Genomic DNA, 22214 nt, shown 5'->3' with positions numbered 1-22214 from the left:
TGCCCAGTCTCCTGCCCAGTCTCTTCCGCTGTAGAAGAAGTGGTCTGAAAAAGGGAAAATATACATTGTCATATGTGTAGATGTGACAGTGAATACAATCTGAGGAGGTGAATACTCACTTCGCTGACATGTTCCCCTTGTGCAGGCCCAGGCGTTTCCTCATCAGAAGAAGAAGACATTCTGATGTGTGCAGAAAGAAAGGAATGACAGAAATTAGGGCACATAGACACAGATTATAGAAAAGAAATGCATTGGATAGGATATACTCACATAGTTCTGAGGCTTGTTTGCTGATCCAAGGGGCTGTGGGGCGTCTCGTCTGCAAGGCAGTCTAATGAGTAGTGACCTGCAACTGTCCACACCCTCCCTTTATCACCTTGTATGTGGGGGGTGGCTTATCAGTGTCTAGACATGTTTTTCTCAATTGAGACGCATGCGTCGGCAAACGCAAGCAAACGCATGTACTGAAAAACGCATGCGTTTACATAGACTACAATGCGTTTTTTGGGCGCAAACCTTGCGCAATCAGCCGCATACGTTTCCAGGCGGCAAAATGACGCCTCTAAAAATTACTACATGTTGCATTTCCGCGCCAAGACGCAGACGGCTAGACGACGCATGCGTCGTCAAACGCGGCAAAACGCGAACATAGAAAAACGCATGCGTCGATAATGTTAAAGATAGGAATACACAACGCATGCAGATATTTGCGGAAGAAACGCTGCGGACACAACCGCAAATGTGAAAGCGGCCTTAAACAGGGGTGTTTGGGTTGATTACTGGGGGCCAATACAATTATGTGAAAGAGTGGTGGACAATAAGGGTATGTGCACACGCTGCGGATTCTGCTGCGGAATTTTCCGCAGCGGATTTGGAAAATCCACAGTGCAAAACCACTGCGGTTTTCACTGCGGATTTTCACGCGGTTTCTACTGCCGATTCCTCAGCGGTTTTTCAACTGCACTTTCCTATTGGTGCAGGTTGAAAACCGCTGCGGAATCCGCAGAAAGAAGTGACATGCTGCGGAAAATAATCCGCTGCGTTTCCGCGCGGATTTTTCCGCAGCATGTGCACAGCGTTTTTTTTTTCCCATAGGTTTACATGGTACTGTAAACTTTGGGAAAACTGCTGCGGATCCGCAGCATCAAATCCGCTGTGGATCCGCAGCAGAATCCGCAGCGTGTGCACATACCCTAACTGTTGCGTTCTTACCCCTGAATACCCCAATCGCGTTATGTGTTGTATTGTAATGTGAATAATGTCCTGCGCCTTTGTATGTATCCTGTATCGTGTACCCGTGACAAAGGAATTTGATTCCAAAACGCGCGTCGAGGTGCGCGTTATCAAGACCTGACGGCTCTTAAAGGTATACTCCCCTTGTTTTTAATTTTATGGCATCGTAAAGCACTTGCACTTTTTATATGCTGCTACTTATTTTGACACTTGTGCACTTTAGTTTTTATCCCTATCTGTGCCCCCCATTTTTTTTTACTGATTTTCAATTATTTTTTACACTTGTGCACTTTAATTATTAATTTTTATTTATTTTACTGTCACATGTTTTATATATATATATATATATATATATATATATATATATATATATATATATATTTAGATTGTTAGCCTCATATTGGTGCAATTTGGAGGGCTTTTATTAATTACTAGATGGTGGCCCGATTCTAACGCATCGGGTATTCTAGAATATGTATGTAGTTTATTTATGAAGTTTTCAGAATAATGCAATTTATACACAGGATTCGGCCATGACCAATTAGCAAAGCGTGGTTCAAATTCCTTGCCAATTTGCGAGCGGACTGCACCTGTCGCTAATTGTTCGCGGCCAGGCGTGACTAATCAGTGAAGCCAGGGCCGGCTCCAGGTTTTTGAAGGCCCCGGGCGAAAGAGTCTCAGTGGGCCCCCTCTTCAACACATACCACGATTCATGATGCATAGATACAGCAGAGAAGTATAGCACAGCCAAGTAGTGTATAACACAGCCCACGTAGTATATAACACAGCCCATGTAGTATATAGCATAGCCATATAGTATATAACACAGCCACGTAGTATATAGCACAGCCACGTAGTATATAGCACAGCCACGTAGTATATAACACAGCCCACGTAGTATATAACAGCCTACGTAGTATATAGCACAGCCACATAGTATATAGCACAGCCCACGTAGTATATAGCACAGCCCACGTAGTATATAGCACAGCCCACGTAGTATATAACACAGCCCATGTAGTATATAACACAGCCCACGTAGTATAGAACACAGCCACATAGTATATAGCACAGCCACATAGTACTGTATATTGCCCAGCCACATAGTATATAGCACAACCCACATAGTATATAGCACAGACACGTAGTATATTGCACAGCCACGTAGTATATAACACAGCCCACGTAGTATATAGCACAGCTGCGTAGTATATAACACAGCCACATAGTATATAGCACAGCCACATAGCATATTGCCCAGCCACGTAGTATATAGCACAGCTCATGTAGTAAATAGCGTAGACACGAAGTATATTGCCCAGCCACGTAGTATATTGCCCAGCCACGTAGTATATAGCACAGACACATAGTATATAGCACAGACACGTAGTATATTACCCAGCCACATAGTATATTGCCCAGCCACATAGTATATAGCACAGACACGTAGAATATAGCACAGACACGTAGTATATTGCCCAGCCATGTAATATATTGCACAGCCATGAAGTATATAGCACAGCCACGTAGTATATAACACTGCCAACGTAGTATATAACACAGCCCACGTAGTATAGAACACAGCCCACGTAGTATAGAACACAGCCCACGTAGTATAGAACACAGCCACTTAGTATATAGCACAGCCACGTAGTATATTGCCCAGCCACATAGTATATAGCACAACCCACGTAGTATATAGCACAGACACGTAGAATATAGCACAGACACGTAGTATATTGCCCAGCCATGTAATATATTGCACAGCCATGTAGTATATAGCACAGCCACGTAGTATATAACACTGCCAACGTAGTATATAACACAGCCCATGTAGTATATAACACAGCCCACGTAGTATAGAACACAGCCACTTAGTATATAGCACAGCCACGTAGTATATTGCCCAGCCACATAGTATATAGCACAACCCACGTAGTAGATAGCACAGACACATAGTATATTGCCAAGCCACGTAGTATATAGCACAGCTCACGTAGTAAATAGCATAGACACGTAGTATATTGCTCAGCCACATAGTATATTGCCCAGCCACGTAGTATATAGCACAGACACATAGTATATAGCACAGACACGTAGTATATAGCACAGACACATAGTATATTGCCCAGCCACGTAGTATATAGCACAGACACGAAGTATATAGCACAGACACATAGTATATTGCCCAGCCACCTAATATATTGCACAGCCATGTAGTATATAGCACAGCCACGTAGTATATAACACTGCCCATGCAGTATATTACACAGGGCACGTAGTATAGAGCACAGCGATGTAGTATATTGCCCAGCCACGTAATATATACCATAGCCACGTAGTATATAGCACTGAGACTTAGTATATAACACAGCCCACATAGTATATAGCACAGAGATGTAGTAAATAACACAGCTCACACAGTATCTAACACAGCCCACGTAGTATATAGCAATGTGGGCACCATATCCCTGTTGAAAAAAGAATTAAAATACAAAATAGTTATATACTCACCCTCCGTTGGCCCCCCCGGATCCAGGCGAGGCGTTTACCGATGCTCCTCGTGACTCTCCAGTCCCAAGAGTGCATTCCGGTCTCGCGAGATGATGACGTAGCGGTCTCGTGAGACCGCTACGTCATCATCTCGTGAGATCGTAATGCATGGAGAGGTCACCGGAGCGTCGCGAGGAGCGGGAAAGGCCTGTTCTGGATCCAGGGGGCCGACGGAGGGTGAGTATATAACTATTTTTTATTTTTTAAATTATTTTTAACATTAGATCTTTTTACTATTAATGCCACATAGGCATCATCGATAGTAAAAAGTTGGTCACACAGGGTTAATAGCAGCATTAATGGAGTGCGTTACACCGCGGCATAACGCGGTCCATTAACGCTGCCATTAACCCTGTGTGAGCGCTGACTGGAGGGGAGTATGGACGGGGCACTGACGGCAGGGGAGTAGGGAGCAGCCATTTCGCGGCAGGACTGTGCCCGTCGCTGATTGGTCGTGGCCGTTTTGCCGCGACCAATCAACGACTTGGGATTTCCGTGACAGACAGAAAGACAGACAGAAAGACGGAAGTGATCCTTAGACAATTATATAGTAGATTAATTTGTATTTACCATATATCATCACACTATACCTTTAATCCGCCACTTATAAAATTGTTTTTTAATATACACAGTGAAAAATTGTATATTTTCTTTTTTATGCCATATGTTTGTAGCTTTAGGCTACTTTCACACTAGCGTTAACTGCAAACCGTCACAAATCGTCTTTTTTCAGAAAAAACGCATCCTGCAAAAGTGCTTGCAGGATGCGTTTTTTCACCACAGACTTGTATTGGCGACGCATTGCGACGGATTGTCATACGTCGTGTACGACGTATGCGTCAAAATTTGGCGACACGTCGTCGGCAAAAAACGTTGATTGTAACATTTTTTGTCTCCGCCTAAAAAACGTGTCGCGACGCATCCTGCGGCATGCGTCGCTGGCTACAATGGAAGCCTATGAGCGACGGATGCGTCGGGACACGTCGTATGACGCAATGCAGCACTGCAATACGTATTTTTACACTGAGCATACTAAGAAGCAGGATTTTGTTGCCAATTGGCCAGACACCCCCAAATCTATATAAACCTGGCCTGGGCCTTCAACCCCACATATGCCAGCAAGAAGACAAAGAGAGGAGAAGCCTGCCAGCAAGACTCCAGACTGCCAGCAAGACTCCAGACTGCCACAAGACTCCAGACTGCCACAAGACTCCAGACTGCCAGCAAGACTCCAGACTGCCACAAGACTCCAGACTGCCACAAGACTCCAGACTGCCACAAGACTCCAGACTGCCAGCAAGACTCCAGACTGCCAGCAAGACTCCAGACTGCCAGCAAGACTCCAGACTGCCACAAGACTCCAGACTGCCAGCAAGACTCCAGCCTGCCACAAGACTCCAGACTGCCAGCAAGACTCCAGCCAGCCTGCCACAAGACTCCAGCCACCATAGAGCCAGTGTGAGTATTGCAATTCTTGTGTGCGTCTGTGTGCCTGTGCATTTGTGTGTTTATGAGGTACTGACTACAGCAAGAGCTTAAAACCTGAAGAGAACCAGAGGCCTGCCATCGTCCTGCAACAGCCAGTGCCATGCTAGAGTCTAGATCCACCCTGATGACAGCCACTGTGAAGACATGCAGCTCCAGCCACAGGATTGTCAGCCTTTTTTACGTGTGTGTGTATGTGTGTGCGTATGCGTCTTCTGTTTGGGTCCGCCTTTGTGCCTTTGTACATATGTGTGTTTGCATAAAGCTTATGTGCTTTTGTGTGTGTGTGTGTGTGTGTGTGTGTGTGTGTATATATGTGTATTTTCGTACGGCTGTGTGCTTTTGTATGTATGTCTTCATGTGCCTGCACCTTATTATGCCTTTGCCAATCTTATGCCTGTTCATGTGTTATGCTTGTATTATGACTGCGCCTGTGTGCTTACAGGCATGTTTGTGTGCGTCTTGTTGATTGCATGTGCATTTGTCCATGCCTTAATTGGTTAATTGCCTTTTTCTGATGTATTTACTAAGTATAGTGGTCTGTGCAGCATGTGGTTTAAATGTGTTTTTTTTCTTTTCTCTTAAATTTTTATTTTTTTTTTTAAATCGGATGTATTTTTGCAAAGTCTAGTGGTCTGCAGCTTGTGGTTTGAATGTGTGAGCATGTGTTTTTTTTTTCTATTTAAAAGTGTTGATTTTTTTTATTACTGTTGAAACCATTCCCAGTTGATGTACTTGTATTTAAAATAAAGAGCATTTCAGCTCCTAATTGTGATGTAAAAAAAAAAAAAGAAAATAATAAAATGTTTATTAAAAAAATGTCCGTAGTATCATTTCAGAAAGGTAAATTTAAAACTGGTGTATGTACCAATGGTTACACATGCAATACAGAGTTGGTTGAGGGCTCATTTTTTAATAAAGGTTATACTTTAAAGGTTTTTTGGGGGAGGTGATTTTTGAAAATAAAATGTGGTAAATATATTTTTACATGGTGGGTTCACATTTCAAAATATTTTTTTTTGGACATGGAAATGAATGGTATAACGTGCACCTGTTTTGGGGTTTTGGTGTTCACCTTAATGAACATTTCTAACATCATTTTAGCAGGGTGTTTATCGTTAAACATTACCTAGTTCGGGGGGTGGTCTAACTATAAATCCATTATATTTATTACAGATACACCAGGGACCACATCCACGGACCAGCCCACCAGGACCACATCCTCACATCTTTAAAAGTAAGTTTTGAAGACCCCAAATCTGCTACTTCAATGTGTAGAGCAGATTGCAAGTGTCTTTTAACTTACAGAGACACCAGGACCACAGCCACCGGCCTTCCCACCGCCACAATGTCCTCTTCTGACAGCCCTCCTCCACAGCAACAGCGTGTATCGGTAAGTTAACACAAAAATTGTTTTGTTTTTTTTTTTTGGTTTTTTAATTTACATTTTTGTTGATCACTACATGCATAAATTATGTTTCAACAGGAAGCTGAATCAGATGAGGAGCTGTCAGAAGGGGGCGAGACGGGGGGAGAGATGCAAGTGGAGGGGGAACCAAGTGTAAGTAGTGGTGAAACAGTTGCTTCACACATCACACTGCACCATACACAAAACAGATTTTCATACATAACTAAACACAGAAAACATATGCCTACATTAAAGAGAATTTTTTTCCTTTATTTCAGTCTCCTGCTGCTGCTGGCCATTCAGCAAACCGTGAAGGTTCTCCCAGCCACTCCCAGAGTCGGCGGAATCGTCGCCGCGGTCGGCCATCAGTGAGTTTTTTTTTTTGGGGGGGGGATTCTATTGGTACTTTTGTGTTTCAGTGTACTAATTTTTTTGTTTTTCTTCTTCTTTTTTTTACACAGGCTTCACAGCGTGCTCCCGCCGAAGACTTTGATGACAACATTGATATAGACTGTCTCATTGAGGAGGTTCGCGAGCGGGAGCCGCTGTGGAACATGGCTGACCGCAGGCATGCCGATAGCAGTGTTACCCGTCGGCTCTGGGACGAAGTATGCCATAACATCTTTCCGAGGTGGGAGGACCTTCTTCCACAGCAGCAGAGCAAACTATGTAAGTATTCACTTTTCAGTGATGTTTTGAGCTGAATGTAATGTATTGTATTTAACAATTTTTTTTTCTTTTCATTCTTGTCTTCACAGGTGGAAAGGTTAGGAAGCGGTGGCGGTCACTGAGGGATCGCTTTAAGAGGGAATTTAACGAGGAGATGCAGGCCCCGAGTGGCTCAGCAGGAAGGAAGAGGAGCAAATATAAACACGGCCCTGCCTGTTATGATTGAACTGGTGGTTAGGAGCACTAGAAATGACCCGATGAGCAAACTAATAATACAGGACGAGCTCTGGGAAGTGGGAGCTTTGCTGACCGCAACCCCTAATCCTATCAAAACAACTAGAAATAGCCGTGGAGCGTTCCTGACTCTGCCTAGACGCCTCTTCACAGCCTAAGAGCTAACTACCCCAAAAGAGAAAATACAGCCTACCTTGCCTCAGAGAAATTCCCCAAAGAAATAGGCAGCCCCCCACATATATTGACTGTGAGTTAAGATGGAAGTCACAAACACAGGAATGAAAATAGGTTTAGCAAACGAGGCCAGACTTAACTAAATAGACTGAGGATAGAAAAGGTATCTTTGCGGTGAGCATAAAAAACTAACAAAAAAACACGCAGAGTGTGCAAAAGAGAGCACCGCACCGACTCACGGCGCGGTGGTGCCACTCTGCATCCCAGAGCTTCCAGCTAACAAGACAAAATCATAATAGCAAGCTGGACAAAAACATAATGGTAACAAATAAGCTAGCAGGGACTTAGCTTTTGCTGAAGCAGACAGGTCATCTGAAAGATCCAAGAAAACTGAACCAGTACTAGGACATTGACAGCTGGCATCAGGTAACGATCTGACTGGAGTTAAATAGAGCAGCCAGCCAAGGCCTAAACGAGATCAGCTGGAGAAGGAACCTCAGAACCAGCAGCTCCACTCACAGCCACCAGAGGGAGTCCATGGACAGAACTCGCCGAAGTACCATTCATAACCACAGGAGGGAGTTCAAGAACAGAATTCACAACACCTGCCCTCTCCTTCCTGAGGCGAACCATGCTGAGTAGAGTGTAAGTATTCTACAGCCCACTAATAACCATGTTAACCTGTCTAACTAGTTTGGTTTCAGTCAGGGCTTTTTCATATCAATATATTAATTGTTTTTGTTTTTTCTTTCACAGCACCTTCTCCAGCCACCGGACGCCTGCATCTTCCTCTGCGCCCTCTGGGGCGATCCCTCCTGAGTCCGCCACCGAGGGCCACGTCGGTAGGCCCCACACCTCTGACCCCTCCTCTGACCCCTCTGTCCCCTCCACTTCATCCGCCCCAAGCACTGGAGCATTATTGCAGCCTTCCTTACTCGAATCTGATGCTCAACAGATAGCGTTCCCTTTACCCCACCCCTCTGATCCTGCCACCTCTAGACCACCATTAGGTTCGTGGCGGCAGCGACAGAGGGGTCAGGAAAGGAGCTATGCTCCTCAGTTCTTACATCTGAATGCATCCTTCCAAAGCTCTTTCAAAATTTTGGTAGAGAAAGTGACTGCTGGTTTCAACATGGTGCAATCACGCATCAGTGAAACAAGCCATGAAACCAGCAGTCGCTTGGATAGGCTGCATTCAGATGTAAGTCAGTCTCCGGCCAATCTTTTTTTCCAATCCATGCTCAGGAGCATGGAGAAGCTTTCTTTTGAGCAACAGATGCGGGTAATGAATACCTGCCATAATGCTCTACTTAAGGCCCTTCACGAACCCCAATCTACCCCCACACCTCCCCACACATCCACTACATTTCCACCCCAGGCCCCACCCCAGGCCCCATTTCCACCCCAGGCCCCACCCCAGGCCCCATTTCCACACCATGCCCCACCCCAGGCCCCATTTCCACACCATGCCCCACCCCAGGCCCCATTTCCACACCATGCCCCCCATTACCCAACCCAGTCCCAATACCCACGCCAGCCCCAATACACAACCCAGCCCCAATACCCAACCCAGTCCCAATACCCAACCCAGTCCCAATACCCATCCCGGCCCCCAAACCAAATTTCTTCCCCAATGTTTTCTTCTTTGCCCAGCTTTTCTTCCCCATTAAGTATTCCCCCTACCCCAACACCACCCCCCTCTGGTCAGCCTCCTGCTTTTACCCCCCCTTCCACTGCACCCCAACCAAGTAGGGTTTCCCCACCTATCGACGTGGTCCAACCTTCCAGCCCCTCCTCCCCTCGTATCTCAACCCCACACTTTGAAGATTTGTAACATTATGTACAAATGTTAAATTTTGTAAATTTTATAAAAAATTTTGAAAAGTTAAGAAAAAAAAAATTGAAAATAACAAATATCTCTATATGTTTTTTGCAAAGAAAAAAAAAATTAAAAAAAGAGTTCAAATAAAATTCGGTCTGATTTAAATTCTACTCTTTGTGTGTGTGGATTCATTAAGGTAATATGGTAACTAATAAAAAAGGTAAAATAAAAATAAACACCAGATGTTTGAAAGGTATAACATATTGGTTTTATTACCAAGAAAACCACGCTTTTGGAACTTTTTTGGGGGGAGAAACACAATTTTTACATAAACAAAAACCATGAAAAACATGTCACACAATGATGTCTTGCCATGGAATCCGCCCAACAGGTGACACAAAATAATCCGCAAACTGGCCCTCATCCTGGTAACAGAACCTGTGGAGCGAACAGAGCTGCTGCGGTAGTCCCACAAGGTTGTCTCCAATTCTTCGTCATCCAAGGAAACGGGCTCCTTTGAAAGGACAAAGTTATGGAGCACCACACATGCCTTAACAACCTCGTCTACAGTTTTGGTTTGCAGTTTGATTGCCGTCAGCAGAACTCTCCACTTTGCCGTCAATATACCAAAAGAACACTCTACTACTCTTCTTGCTCTAGTAAGGCGGTAATTAAATACCCGTTTGGTATGGGTTAAGTCCCGGCTACTATATGGTTTCAGTAGGTGCGGCGAGAGTTGAAACGCTTCATCACCTACACAAACATATTGCATGGCTGGTTCACTTGTTCCTGGGAGTGGTCTGGCTGGCGGTAAATCGTAGGTCTCTCCATACAGGCACCGACCCATTGGAGAGTTTTTAAAAACTTGAGAATCGTTGGACCGGCCATAGGCTCCTATGTCCACAGCAAGGAACTTGTAGTTGGCATCTGCTATAGCCATGAGTACGATGGAGAAGTATTTCTTGTAATTGTAGTACTCAGAGCCTGTTCCTGCCGGTTTCGCAATCCTTATGTGTTTCCCGTCAACGGCACCAACACAATTTGGGAAATGGCAAATTTGCTCAAACTGTTCTGCACTTCTCAACCAGATGTCCATGGATGGTTGGGGGATATACTCCGGCTGTAAAGTGTCCCAAATAGCCCGACATGTCTCCTTCACTATTCCGGAAATAGTGGAAATGCCCAGCCGGAATTGGTAATGGAGCGAAGTCAGAGATTCACCCATAGCTAGGAAGCTGTAGAAAAAAAAAATGTTAGAAAAAATTGCACAGACCAACAACATTTTGATTTTTTTGGTTTCCTGGTAAAGTTTCAATAAATGGCACTGTGAATTTTTTTTTTAGGACGGGACGCACAATAAAACCTGCATGAAACAGGTGTAAAATAGTGGAATGGCCTCAAACAATACAAAAATTACATGCAGCAGAAAATGGTACGCAATGTGTCAGCGCAGTATTGTCTGCAGCATGTAATATAACATTAAATATGAGCAATGACATAAAAAAAAGCAGTGGAATGTCCACAAACAAAAAAAAAAAACATTCTGCAGAAAATGCAACGCAATGTTTCAGCGCAGTATTTTCTGCAGTATGTTATATGACATTCAATATGAGCAATGACATAAAAAAAGAGGCTTACCGCAGGGTCACCATCAGCCGCTCCGCCGGTGTGATGGCAAGCCTCATCCGTGTGTCCTGCCTTTGGATGACATCCCCTAGTTTTTCAAGCAAATAGTCAAAATGTTCCATCCTCATCCGTACGTAATTGTAGAATTTGTCTGGGTTGTGCTGCAACTCCAGGTACAGAGTGGACTGGACACCCCGGGTCATCCGCAGTTCATTTATCGGATGTATCCAGAGTCGTCTCCGTCTCCGTTGCTGCAGAAGCATCCTTCGTCTTTCTGCTGCCGCCTCCTTCTCCCGCACTATAATATCCAGGCGATTCGTCTCAAATATAACGTCAGTTACCAAACTCGCAATCCTACCAAGTACACCTTCCATCTCTGCCACTAAACTAAAGCCCTCAAAGATGGGCTGTAAAAACAGTCACTATATAGTTTTCCATATTTTCCAGTAGCCAATCAAATTTGGGAGCCTCCCATTTTAAAAACGGATCCGTCGTAAAACGGATGCAACGGATGGTAAAAACGGATGCAACGTATGCAACGCATCCAGTATTTCGACGGAACCGTTTAGCGGATTTGCGACGGATCCGTCGAAATCCTGTATGCGTTGCATACGTTTTTCACTTTTTTTGACGCATCTGTTTTTTCTGAAAAAAGACGATTTGTGACGGTTTGCAGTTAATGCTAGTGTGAAAGTAGCCTTATACGTGCACATTACATTGTGCCACTCTTATGTCAATTCTTGGATTTTATTGAATAAAGATATATCTTTTTATTATATATTTCCTGTCTGGTTATCTCTTGGCCTGCCATGCTTTGAGTCCTTAATTGCGTTCTTACCCCTGAATACGCACATTGCGCTATGTGTTGTATTGTAATGTGAATAATGTCCTGCGCCTTTGTATGTATCGTAAAATAAAGTACTTGGCACTCAACTTAGTATGTCATTGCAAAAGGATTTTTTATTATTTTTGCAGTCTGTAAACGTTTCGGTCTTATCTAGACCTTCATCAGTCCGACTGCTTGTCAAAGATAGAATGTGGTGTAAAATTGTATACACAGGATTGGAGTAATGAGCTCCTCAATATGTTTATGAATTTCGGTAAAGGAGTTACTCCTATCAGAATTCACATGTAGAGAATAGGTATAACTGTAGTAAGATAGCATTTGGTAGACCTTATTGGGTTGCAGTCTTAGTACTGGCATAGAATGTTCCTATAATAGGATCACAGTCCTGGTGCCACAGGGGCTTAATGTGCACCCTATAAAGGGAAGCATGGTTGAAAAGCAATGTCCGACTTTCATTTGTTCATTTTCATAGATCTTTTATTTATTATTACTTTTGTCAGATTCAAGTTATTTCTGTCACCATTGTGGGTTTTTCTGTCATTAAACGAGGGGTACCAACAATTTTGACCACGTGTGTATATGTGTATATTTGGCGACAGGGTAACTTAGGAGTTAATGTTTGGGACTAGCCAATAGTTGGAGAGTTTAGGGTTAGGAAAAAGTGACTGCTTCCTGTTAGTTGGGAGAGTTTTGGAGTGCAATGTGAGCAGAGCTGAAAAATAGTGACTCTGAGTGAACAGAGAGTAAAAAGAAGGGATAGTGTGATCCTGAAGAAAACTGGAAATAAAGAGGCAGAGTGGCCTCCCAGAGACTAGGAGAAGGCACCTAGCCCTGAGACTTTCACTTGAACAAAAGTTAATAGGACTGAGATGGAGACTAGTGAAGGGTCCCGAGCGGTAGATCCAAGGTGCCAGTAGTGGAAGAGATATGATACAGAATGGCTAACCTAGGAAAGGGAATTTCTGACTCATGACTGTGGCATTAAAGCTGGCTTGTGGTGAAGTAGGGAGAAACAGTGTGCCTTCAAAACCCTGGAGTATACTACAGAGGAAGGATGCTGTGTGGAATAATGCTTCATTCTGTAAAGGATGCGTCCATAAGACTTTGTATCCGCTATCCCTTGTATATAACCATTACCAAGTTACCATTCAGTAAAGAGTATACTATGGAGTAGTGGTCTCCCTCATTAAACTGTGCAACATCTGGTCCTGGTCAGCCCACAACAGCGGTTACATGTAGCCTGCACTGGTGTAAGACCCCCACAGCACAAATCCACACACCTAGCCAGGACCTACACTTTCATGTAATGTATCGGGACGCTGAAGATGAGTGCCTCGCCCAGGGCTCCCGCCCCGCGCCACATTACTTATGGATGGAAGCAACAACTTTTCATACCCAAAGAAAAATCTGCAGATCTTCACATATCCCAATAGCTAAATCACTCTACATGACAAAAACGATATTAAGACATTATTCTGAGAAAAGGACCCAAAGTGTTCATATAAAAGAGCCCATGATGTACAAAAGCTAGGAGCCACTGGCGTACAGTTTATATACAGTAGATACTAGTAAGCAAACTGCAGCCAGAAATTCTAAATCTTGCCACTCTTAGAATCACCACTTATCATCTATACATTATACATAGGATATGTAATGAATGTCTGATCGCTGGAGGTCACACCTCTGAGACCCCTATGATTCTAAAAGCGGGAGACCCCTACCATTCACGTGAAAAAATAGGGCTCCTGGCTAAATCTATCAGTCTAACAGGTTTTAAGTAGATTAACAATGTAGCTGCAAATCAATTTAAACAGGGGAAGGGACCTTTGAATCATTATTAGTGGGGGTCCCAGCAGTATTACCCTCCCCGCGATCAGCCCCAAGCTGTCTTGCGTATGGCAAGGATCACAGACTGTTTTTCTGTAAAAACTAGGCTAGATTTGAAAAGATAAGACAAGATTTATATTTGCTGACTCGGTAACATTTATCACGTTGCTTCCTATAGTATAGGAAGGTAATATAGTATAAAATACTACAAAACTCAAGATATATTTATCCCAAACCTGCACAGTTCCATTTACAAGATGCTCATGTTTCCTGTTCCCCCAGTTTGTGTACTCACCAGTACTGCCATCTCAGCACGAACATCACACTTATAGGGCCAGCAGCGAACACGTATTACCCTAAGTGCACATCGGGGATCACTGAACCAAGTGTTACTTGTCTACCTGTTCTCTTCTCTGGATATTTGACTGCAGGCTGCTTTTAAGTTGTTCTGTGCTGTGCCCTCCCCAGTGCTCACACCACTCCTCCTGCTCCAACCAGTGTAGTAGTACAGGTGAGAACTGCAGCCTGGAGCAATACTGTCTCCAACTGTGCTACACCAGAGTTAGGATGAATATTCAATATATTCAGTGCATTTTCCCCAAAATGAATACCAAGTATTAGAGCAACAGAAAGGGAAAAGCTGTCATTTTTTTACTTTCTTGGAAGGAAACAAGACCCACAGTGCAAACATTTTACAGAACCAGACTGCACTGTTTTATTCTTGTGAAAAATTTCATCCGTCAAATAAATATCAAGAACATTATTGGTAAACCTTAAAATCTGTCCATTTTTCAGTTTTATTTTTTCCTCTTTTTCTTCCAGGAGACATAATAGAACCATTTCATTATTGTATCGCCTCTAGTGATGGGCGAACCCCACGATGTTCATGATCGGCGGGTTTGCCCAAGTTTTTTTGTAAAGTTCGAGTTCGGGGCCGGACACGACACGAACTTGCATCCAAACCCCAAACTCGGACTTTACATATATGGCATGGGGCGAAGGGGAGGGTTGTAAAAAGAAAAAAACAGAAAATTAATAATAAACATTACAATTATACTTACCTGTCCAGCGACGCGTCCTCCCGTCCCGCTGACTCCCGGCTGCATCTGCTTCCAGGACCGCTCATTAACTGCCGGCAGTATTCACTGCACTCGGCAGTCTTCAGCTTTTTCCGGCAGTGTTTGTAAGGTGATGCCACCGCATGAACACTGCCGGGAAAAAGCCGCAGACTGCCGAGTGCAGTGAATACCGGCAGAAGGTAATGAGCGGCCCCGGAAGCAGATACGGCCGGGAGACAGCGGGATGGGAGGACGCATCGCTAGACAGGTAAGTATAATTCTAATGATTATTATTAATTTTCTGGGTTTTTTTACAGCCTGAACTGGACCCAAACTGTAACACGGGTTTCCCATGGAAACCCGTGTTCAGGACCGTGTTTATTATAATTATTATTATTTATTTTTATATACCATTAATTCCATGGTGCTGTACATGAGACGGGGTTACATCAAAATACAAATATCACTTACAGTAAACAAAACTACCAATGACAGACTGATACAGAGGGGCGAGGACCCTGCCCTTGCAGGCTTACATTCTACAGGATTGTGGTGAATAATATTATCAAGTGCCCATAAATAGTAAAGTGCATACCTCACGATAATCATATCAAACCAATTTCCTCATCCAAAGTAAATGAAGAAAAACGAGGTTTTTAGCATTAATTTAAAATATATCTTTTATTAACAATACATAAAATAATAAATATAACAGAAAAACCTCTTCATTAAAACAAAGCTGGGAGCAATCACTCAGTGCGAGAAATACAAAAAATAAGCATTAAGCTATAAAGGCTAACTGTACCAATATGCACACCCACAGCACTTATACCAATAAGAATAATAAAGGATTGGGAATAATGAATAATATCAACGGACTATAGTGGAAACATAAAATCTCCTACACGTTCCATGGCTGTGTAAGCCTATGTGTGAATGTCCCAATACCTAGATTGAGCTAGATAGAGCTGGAAAAAAGTGCATTGTGCTTGTAAAAACTGGACAGTGCCCAAAAGTAACGCAAAATAGTATAACTTACATGAATGTAAACTCGCAACAGGGAGTGTTCCACAGCGACCCCGACAGTGCCGTTTCGCCTGACTGGCTTCCTCACATAAGGGGCGTAAGTGTCTATCACCTGCTACTCTACCTTATATATGTCAAATGCACAGCTGTTTTAAGCGTCGGTATAATGGAGGGACAGTTGCGCATGCGCCCGCAATATGACGCCACCAGAAAACCGGGACTTCCGTAGCCCTGCGCTTGGAACGCAAGCGTGACACGCTTCGCCCTCCTATGTGCGCAAAGCAGGAAGTCACCGTGACATCATCAGCTCACGCATGCGCAGCCCATATACAGAGGCTGGAGGAAGAAAAAGATGCCGATAAATGAACACAAGGGGCAAAGAAGGAAAAGAGATAATATATGTATGAAACGGCCCTACTAATGACCTAACTAATGAATATGTGCACCAACTTTAAACAGTCTTATATTAATTAATGACAATAATATATCAATATAACCCTATAATTACCAATGAACAGTGAGACATGTAAAAATAAATAGCGCTAAAATTGATGAAACTTATTAATATAAACATTAACTCTCTCCACATCCCCTTAATGTAAGCAATCTATGAAACCTAGACCAATATGTTCTAATAAAGTGAATAGTGTATAAATAGTATAATAATAATAAGTGTAAATGAATTAATAAATATATCAATAATTAACATATACAGAAAAGCTAGTGTATATTAGATAAAACACCCAATAGATATATAACAAACTCTAAAATATTTAATCTATAAACATCATCATGTAAATTTATACTGCTAATACTACTTTTCCATTCTTCTCAGTATCTTGTCTTTTCTTCTATTTTCCTCTTTCAGCTCTTTTATTCTCATCGACTACAGCCAAAGGAAAGGAACACAACGAACCAAAAGGACAAAGTGCCATAAGGTAAGTAGCTGCCAAAAGATGTCCTATATTTTTTGTATTTCTCGCACTGAGTGATTGCTCCCAGCTTTGTTTTAATGAAGAGGTTTTTCTGTTATATTTATTATTTTATGTATTGTTAATAAAAGATATATTTTAAATTAATGCTAAAAACCTCGTTTTTCTTCATTTACTTTGGATGAGGAAATTGGTTTGATAGGATTGTGGTGAAGTAGACAGTAGGTCGGGGGTTGCGGTAGTGACCGAACACTGGTCCCGATCTTTACAGTTTGGGTTCGCCCATCCCTAATTGCCATTATTTTTTTTTGTTAGACTTGATTTTTTTTTTTTATCGCTATAGTCATCTTTCCATTTGCACCTTTTTTTAACCCCTTAAGCCCCGAGGGTGGTTTGCACGTTAATGACCGGGCCAATTTTTACAATTCTGACCACTGTCCCTTTATGAGGTTACAACTCTGGAACGCTTAAACGGATCTTGGCAATTCTGACATTGTTTCCTCGTGACATATTGTACTTCATGATAGTGGTAAAATTTCTTCTATATAACTTGCGTTTATTTGTGAAAAAAACGGAAATTTGGCGAAAATTTAGAAAATTTCGCAATTTTCCAACTTTGAATTTTTATACCCTTAAATCACAGATATATATCACACAAAATACTTAATAAGTAACATTTCCCACATGTCTACTTTACATCAGCACAATTTTGGAACCAAAATTTTTTTTTTGTTAGGGAGTTCTAAGGGTTAAAAGTTGACCAACAATTTCTCATTTTTACAACACCATTTTTTTTAGGGACCGCATCTCATTTGAAGTCATTTTGAGGGGTCTATATGATAGAAAATACCCAAGTGTGACACCATTTTAAAAACTGCACCCCTCGAGGTGCTCAAAACCACATTCAAGAAGTTTATTAACCCTTCAGGTGTTTCACAGGAATTTTTGGAATGTTTGAAAAAAAGTTAAATGTTCATTTTTATTTACACAAAATTTATTTCAGCTCCAATTTGTTTTATTTTATCAAGGGTAACAGGAGAAATTGGACCCCAAAAGTTGTTGTACAATTTGTCCTGAGTACGCTGATACCCCATATGTGGGGGTAAACCACTGTTTGGGCGCATGGGAGAGCTCGGAAGGGAAGGAGTGCCGTTTGACTTTTCAATGCAAAATTGACTGGAATTGAAATGGGACGCCATGTTGCGTTGGAGAGCCCCTGATGTGCCTAAACATTGAAACCCCCCACAAGTGACATCATATTGGAAAGTAAACCCCTTAAGGAACTTATCTAGATGTGTGGTGAGTGTTGTGAATTCCATTCTGGAGCTCCCTCCTGTGGTTGCTAATGGTATTTTTGTGAGTTCTGCCCTTGGGCTCCCTCTGGTGGTTTCGAGTGGAACTGCTGCTCCTTTAGGTAGCTGTGGCAGCTGCCTTCACTAATCGCCTTGCCTGGGTTTGTTATTTAAACCTGCTCTGGGCTTTAGTTCATGCCAGCTGGCAATGTTCTTGGTTGGATTTGGTTCTCTCCTTGGATTTCTCATATGGCCTGTCCTTGTCAGCAAAAGATAAGTTTTTGCTAGTTTTTGTTTGTCCATTTGCTTGGACTCCATTGCTCTGCAAATATGTCTCTTTTTGTCCAGCTTGTCACTATGTCATATTCAGGCTAGCTGGAAGCTCTGGGAAAGCAGATTTGCCCCTCCACACCGTGAGTCGGTGTGGAGTTCATTTTTGTAAACTCTGCGTGGATTTTGTAGTTTTTTAATACTGACCGCACAGTATCCTTTTCTCTCTGTCTATCAAGTTTAGTATTGGCCTCCTTTGCTGAAATCTGATTTCATTTCTGTGTACGTCATTTCCCTCTTCACTCACAGTCAATATTTGTGGGAGGCTGTCTTTCCTTTTGGGGTTTTCTCTGAGGCAAGATAGCTTTCTATTTCCTTCTTTAGGGGTAGTTAGTTCTTAGGCTGGGAAGAGGTGTCTAGGGAGAGTCAGGAACATCCCACGGCTATTACTAGTGTTGTTGTTAGGATTAGGGACTGCGGTCAGTAGAGATACCACCTTCTCAGAGCTCGTCCCATGTTGCGTTTTAGCCACCAGGTCATATCAGTGTGGCCTCTTAACCACCAGGTCATAACAGTACAGCTGGCCCACAATGTGTTAAATGCATCTCAAAAGAGGGAAAAGAAAGTTCTGAGCCATTTTTTTTCCTTTGCAGCTTGTTTTGTCTTTTTTTCCCCTTAATCTCTGGGTGGTTCAGGATTTTGGTGCTGATATGGAGGTTCAGGGTCTGTCCTTGCACGTGGATCAACTCGCTGCAAGGGTACAGAGTATCCAAGATTATGTTGTCCAGACTCCGGTATTAGAGCCTAGAATTCCTATTCCTGACTTGTTTTCTGGGGATAGATCTAAATTTTTGAACTTTAAAAATAATTGCAGATTGTTTTTTGCTCTGAGACCCCGTTCCTCTGGTGACCCCATTCAGCAGGTGAAGATTGTTATTTCTTTGCTGCGTGGCGACCCGCAGGACTGGGCATTCTCCCTTGAGCCACGAAATCCTGCATTGCTTAATATTGACGCATTTTTTCAAGCGCTCGGATTGCTGTATGACGAGCCTAATTCTGTGGATCAGGCAGAAAAACTTTGCTGGCTCTGTGTCAGGGTCAGGAAGCAGCAGAGGTATACTGCCAGAAATTTAGAAAGTGGTCTGTGCTCACAAAATGGAATGAGTATGCCCTGGCAGCGATTTTTAGAAAGGGTCTTTCTGAAGCCCTTAAAGATGTTATGGTGGGGTTTCCTACGCCTGCTGGTCTGAATGAGTCAATGTCTTTGGCCATTCAGATTGATCGGCGCTTGCGCGAGCGCAAGGTGGTGCACCATATGGCAGTGTCCTCTGAGCAGTCCTGAGCCTATGCAATGTGATAGGATTTTGACTAGAGCAGAAAGGCAGAAATTCAGACGTCAGAATGGCCTGTGTTTTTACTGTGGTGATTCTGCTCATGCTATTTCTGATTGCCCTAAGCGTACTAAGAGGGTCTCTACGTCTGTTACCATTAGTTCTGTACAGCCTAAATTTCTCTTGTCTGTTACCCTAATTTGCTCATTGTCGTCCTTTTCTGTTATGGCATTTGTGGATTCTGGCGCTGCCCTGAACTTAATGGACTTAGAATTTGCCAAGCGCTGTGGTTTTTCCTTGGAGCCTTTGCAGAGCCCTATTCCCTTAAGGGGGATTGACGCTACGCCATTGGCCAAGAATAAATCTCAGTACTGGACACAGTTAACCATGTACATGGCTCCAGCACATCAGAAAAATATTTGCTTTTTGGTGTTGCATAATTTGCATGATGTTGTTGTGCTGGGTTTTCCATGGTTACAGGTACATAATCCAGTGCTGGATTGGAGATCTATGTCTGTAACTGGTTGGGGTTGTCAGGGGATACATAGTGATATTCCTTTGATGTCCATTTCCTTGTCCCCTTCTTCTGAAGTTCCTGAATTTTTGTCGGATTTCCAGGATATATTTGATGAGCCCAAGTCCAGTTCCCAGCCTCCTCATAGGGACTGCGATTGTGCCATTAATTTGATTCCTGGCTGTAAGTTCCCTAAGGGCCGACTTTTCAATCTGTCTGTGCCAGAGCATGCCGCTATGCGGAGTTATGTAAAGGAGTCCTTGGAGAAGGGGCATATTCTCCCGTCTTCGTCACCATTGGGAGCGGGATTTTTTTTTGTTGCCAAGAAGGATGGCTCCTTGAGACCCTGTATAGATTATCGCCTTCTCAATAAGATCACTGTCAAATTCCAGTACCCTTTACCTTTACTTTCTGATTTGTTTGCTCGGATTAAGGGTGCCAGTTGGTTTACTAAAATCGACCTTCGAGGGGCGTATAATCTCGTGCGTATTAAACAAGGTGATGAATGGAAAACAGCATTTAATACGCCCGAAGGCCATTTTGAATATCTTGTGATGCCATTCGGGCTCTCTAATGCTCCATCGGTATTTCAGTCCTTTATGCATGATATCTTCCGGAATTATCTGGATAAATTCATGATTGTGTATTTGGATGATATTTTGGTTTTCTCCGATGATTGGGAGTCTCATGTGAGGCAGGTTAGGATGGTATTTCAGGTCCTTCGTGCTAATGCGTTGTTTGTGAAGGGGTCTAAGTGCCTTTTTGGAGTTCAGAAGATTTCTTTTTTGGGTTTCATTTTTTCTCCCTCGGCTATTGAAATGGACCCTGTTAAAGTCCAGGCCATTCATGATTGGACTCAACCTACATCTGTAAAGAGCCTTCAGAAATTTTTGGGCTTTGCCAATTTTTATCGCCGCTTTATTGCTAATTTTTCTAGTGTGGTGAAGCCTCTGACCGATTTGACGAGGAAGGGCGCTGATGTGATGAATTGGTCCTCTGCGGTTGTTGAGGCCTTTCAGGAGCTTAAACGTCGTTTTACTTCTGCCCCTGTGTTGCGTCAGCCAGATGTTTCTCTCCCTTTTCAGGTTGAGGTTGATGCTTCTGAGATTGGGGCAGGGGCCTTTTTGTCTCAGAGAAATTCTGATGGCTCTTTGATGAAACCATGTGCTTGCTTCTCCAGAAAGTTTTCGCCTGCTGAGCGTAATTATGATGTCGGCAATCGGGAGTTCTTGGCTATGAAGTGGGCATTTGAGGAGTGGCGACATTGGCTTGAGGGAGCCAAGCATCGCGTGGTGGTCTTGACTGATCATAAGAATCTGATTTACCTCGAGTCTGCTAAGCGGTTGAATCCTAGACAAGCTCGGTGGTCTCTGTTTTTCTCACGTTTTGATTTTGTGGTCTCGTATATTCCGGGATCTAAGAATGTGAAGGCTGATGCCCTTTCTAGGAGTTTTTTCCTGATTCTCCGGGAGTTCTTGAGCCGGCTGGGATCCTCAAGGAGGGGGGTGATTCTAGATTGATAGATTGATAGATGGACTAGCAGGGTAATTTCTGAGGTTCATTGTTCGGTGTTGGCTGGTCACCCTGGGATTTTCGGTACCAGAGATTTGGTGGCTAGGTCCTTTTGGTGGCCTTCCTTGTCGCGGGATGTGCGTTCGTTTGTGCAGTCCTGTGGGACCTGTGCTCGGGCTAAGCCTTGCTGTTCCCGTGCCAGTGGGTTGCTTTTGCCTTTGCCTATTCCTGAGAGGCCCTGGACGCATATTTCCATGGATTTTATTTCTGATCTTCCTGTTTCTCAGAAGATGTCTGTCATCTGGGTGGTTTGTGACCGGTTTTCTAAGATGGTCCATTTGGTACCGTTGCCTAAGTTGCCTTCCTCCTCTGATTTGGTTCCATTATTTTTTCAGCATGTG

At 43.1% G+C, this 22214-nt stretch overlaps 1 protein-coding gene across 1 annotated transcript in view; it reads right to left on the bottom strand.

Annotated features, from left to right (window-relative positions):
* The window catches only part of LOC143808495 (galactose-3-O-sulfotransferase 2-like), a 64134-nt gene extending 49830 nt beyond the window's left edge, over positions 1–14304 (bottom strand). Inside the window, exon 1 of the mRNA XM_077291222.1 lies at positions 14174–14304. Within this exon, the coding sequence (XP_077147337.1) occupies positions 14174–14199 (26 nt within the window). The 5' untranslated portion in view covers positions 14200–14304. The remainder of the gene's footprint in view (positions 1–14173) is intronic.
* Between the last annotated feature and the right edge of the window lie 7910 nt (positions 14305–22214).

This window comes from Ranitomeya variabilis, chromosome 2 (assembly GCF_051348905.1).
Source record: "Ranitomeya variabilis isolate aRanVar5 chromosome 2, aRanVar5.hap1, whole genome shotgun sequence".
Lineage (NCBI taxonomy): Eukaryota > Metazoa > Chordata > Amphibia > Anura > Dendrobatidae > Ranitomeya > Ranitomeya variabilis.
This window is presented reverse-complemented; position numbering and strand designations above follow the sequence as displayed.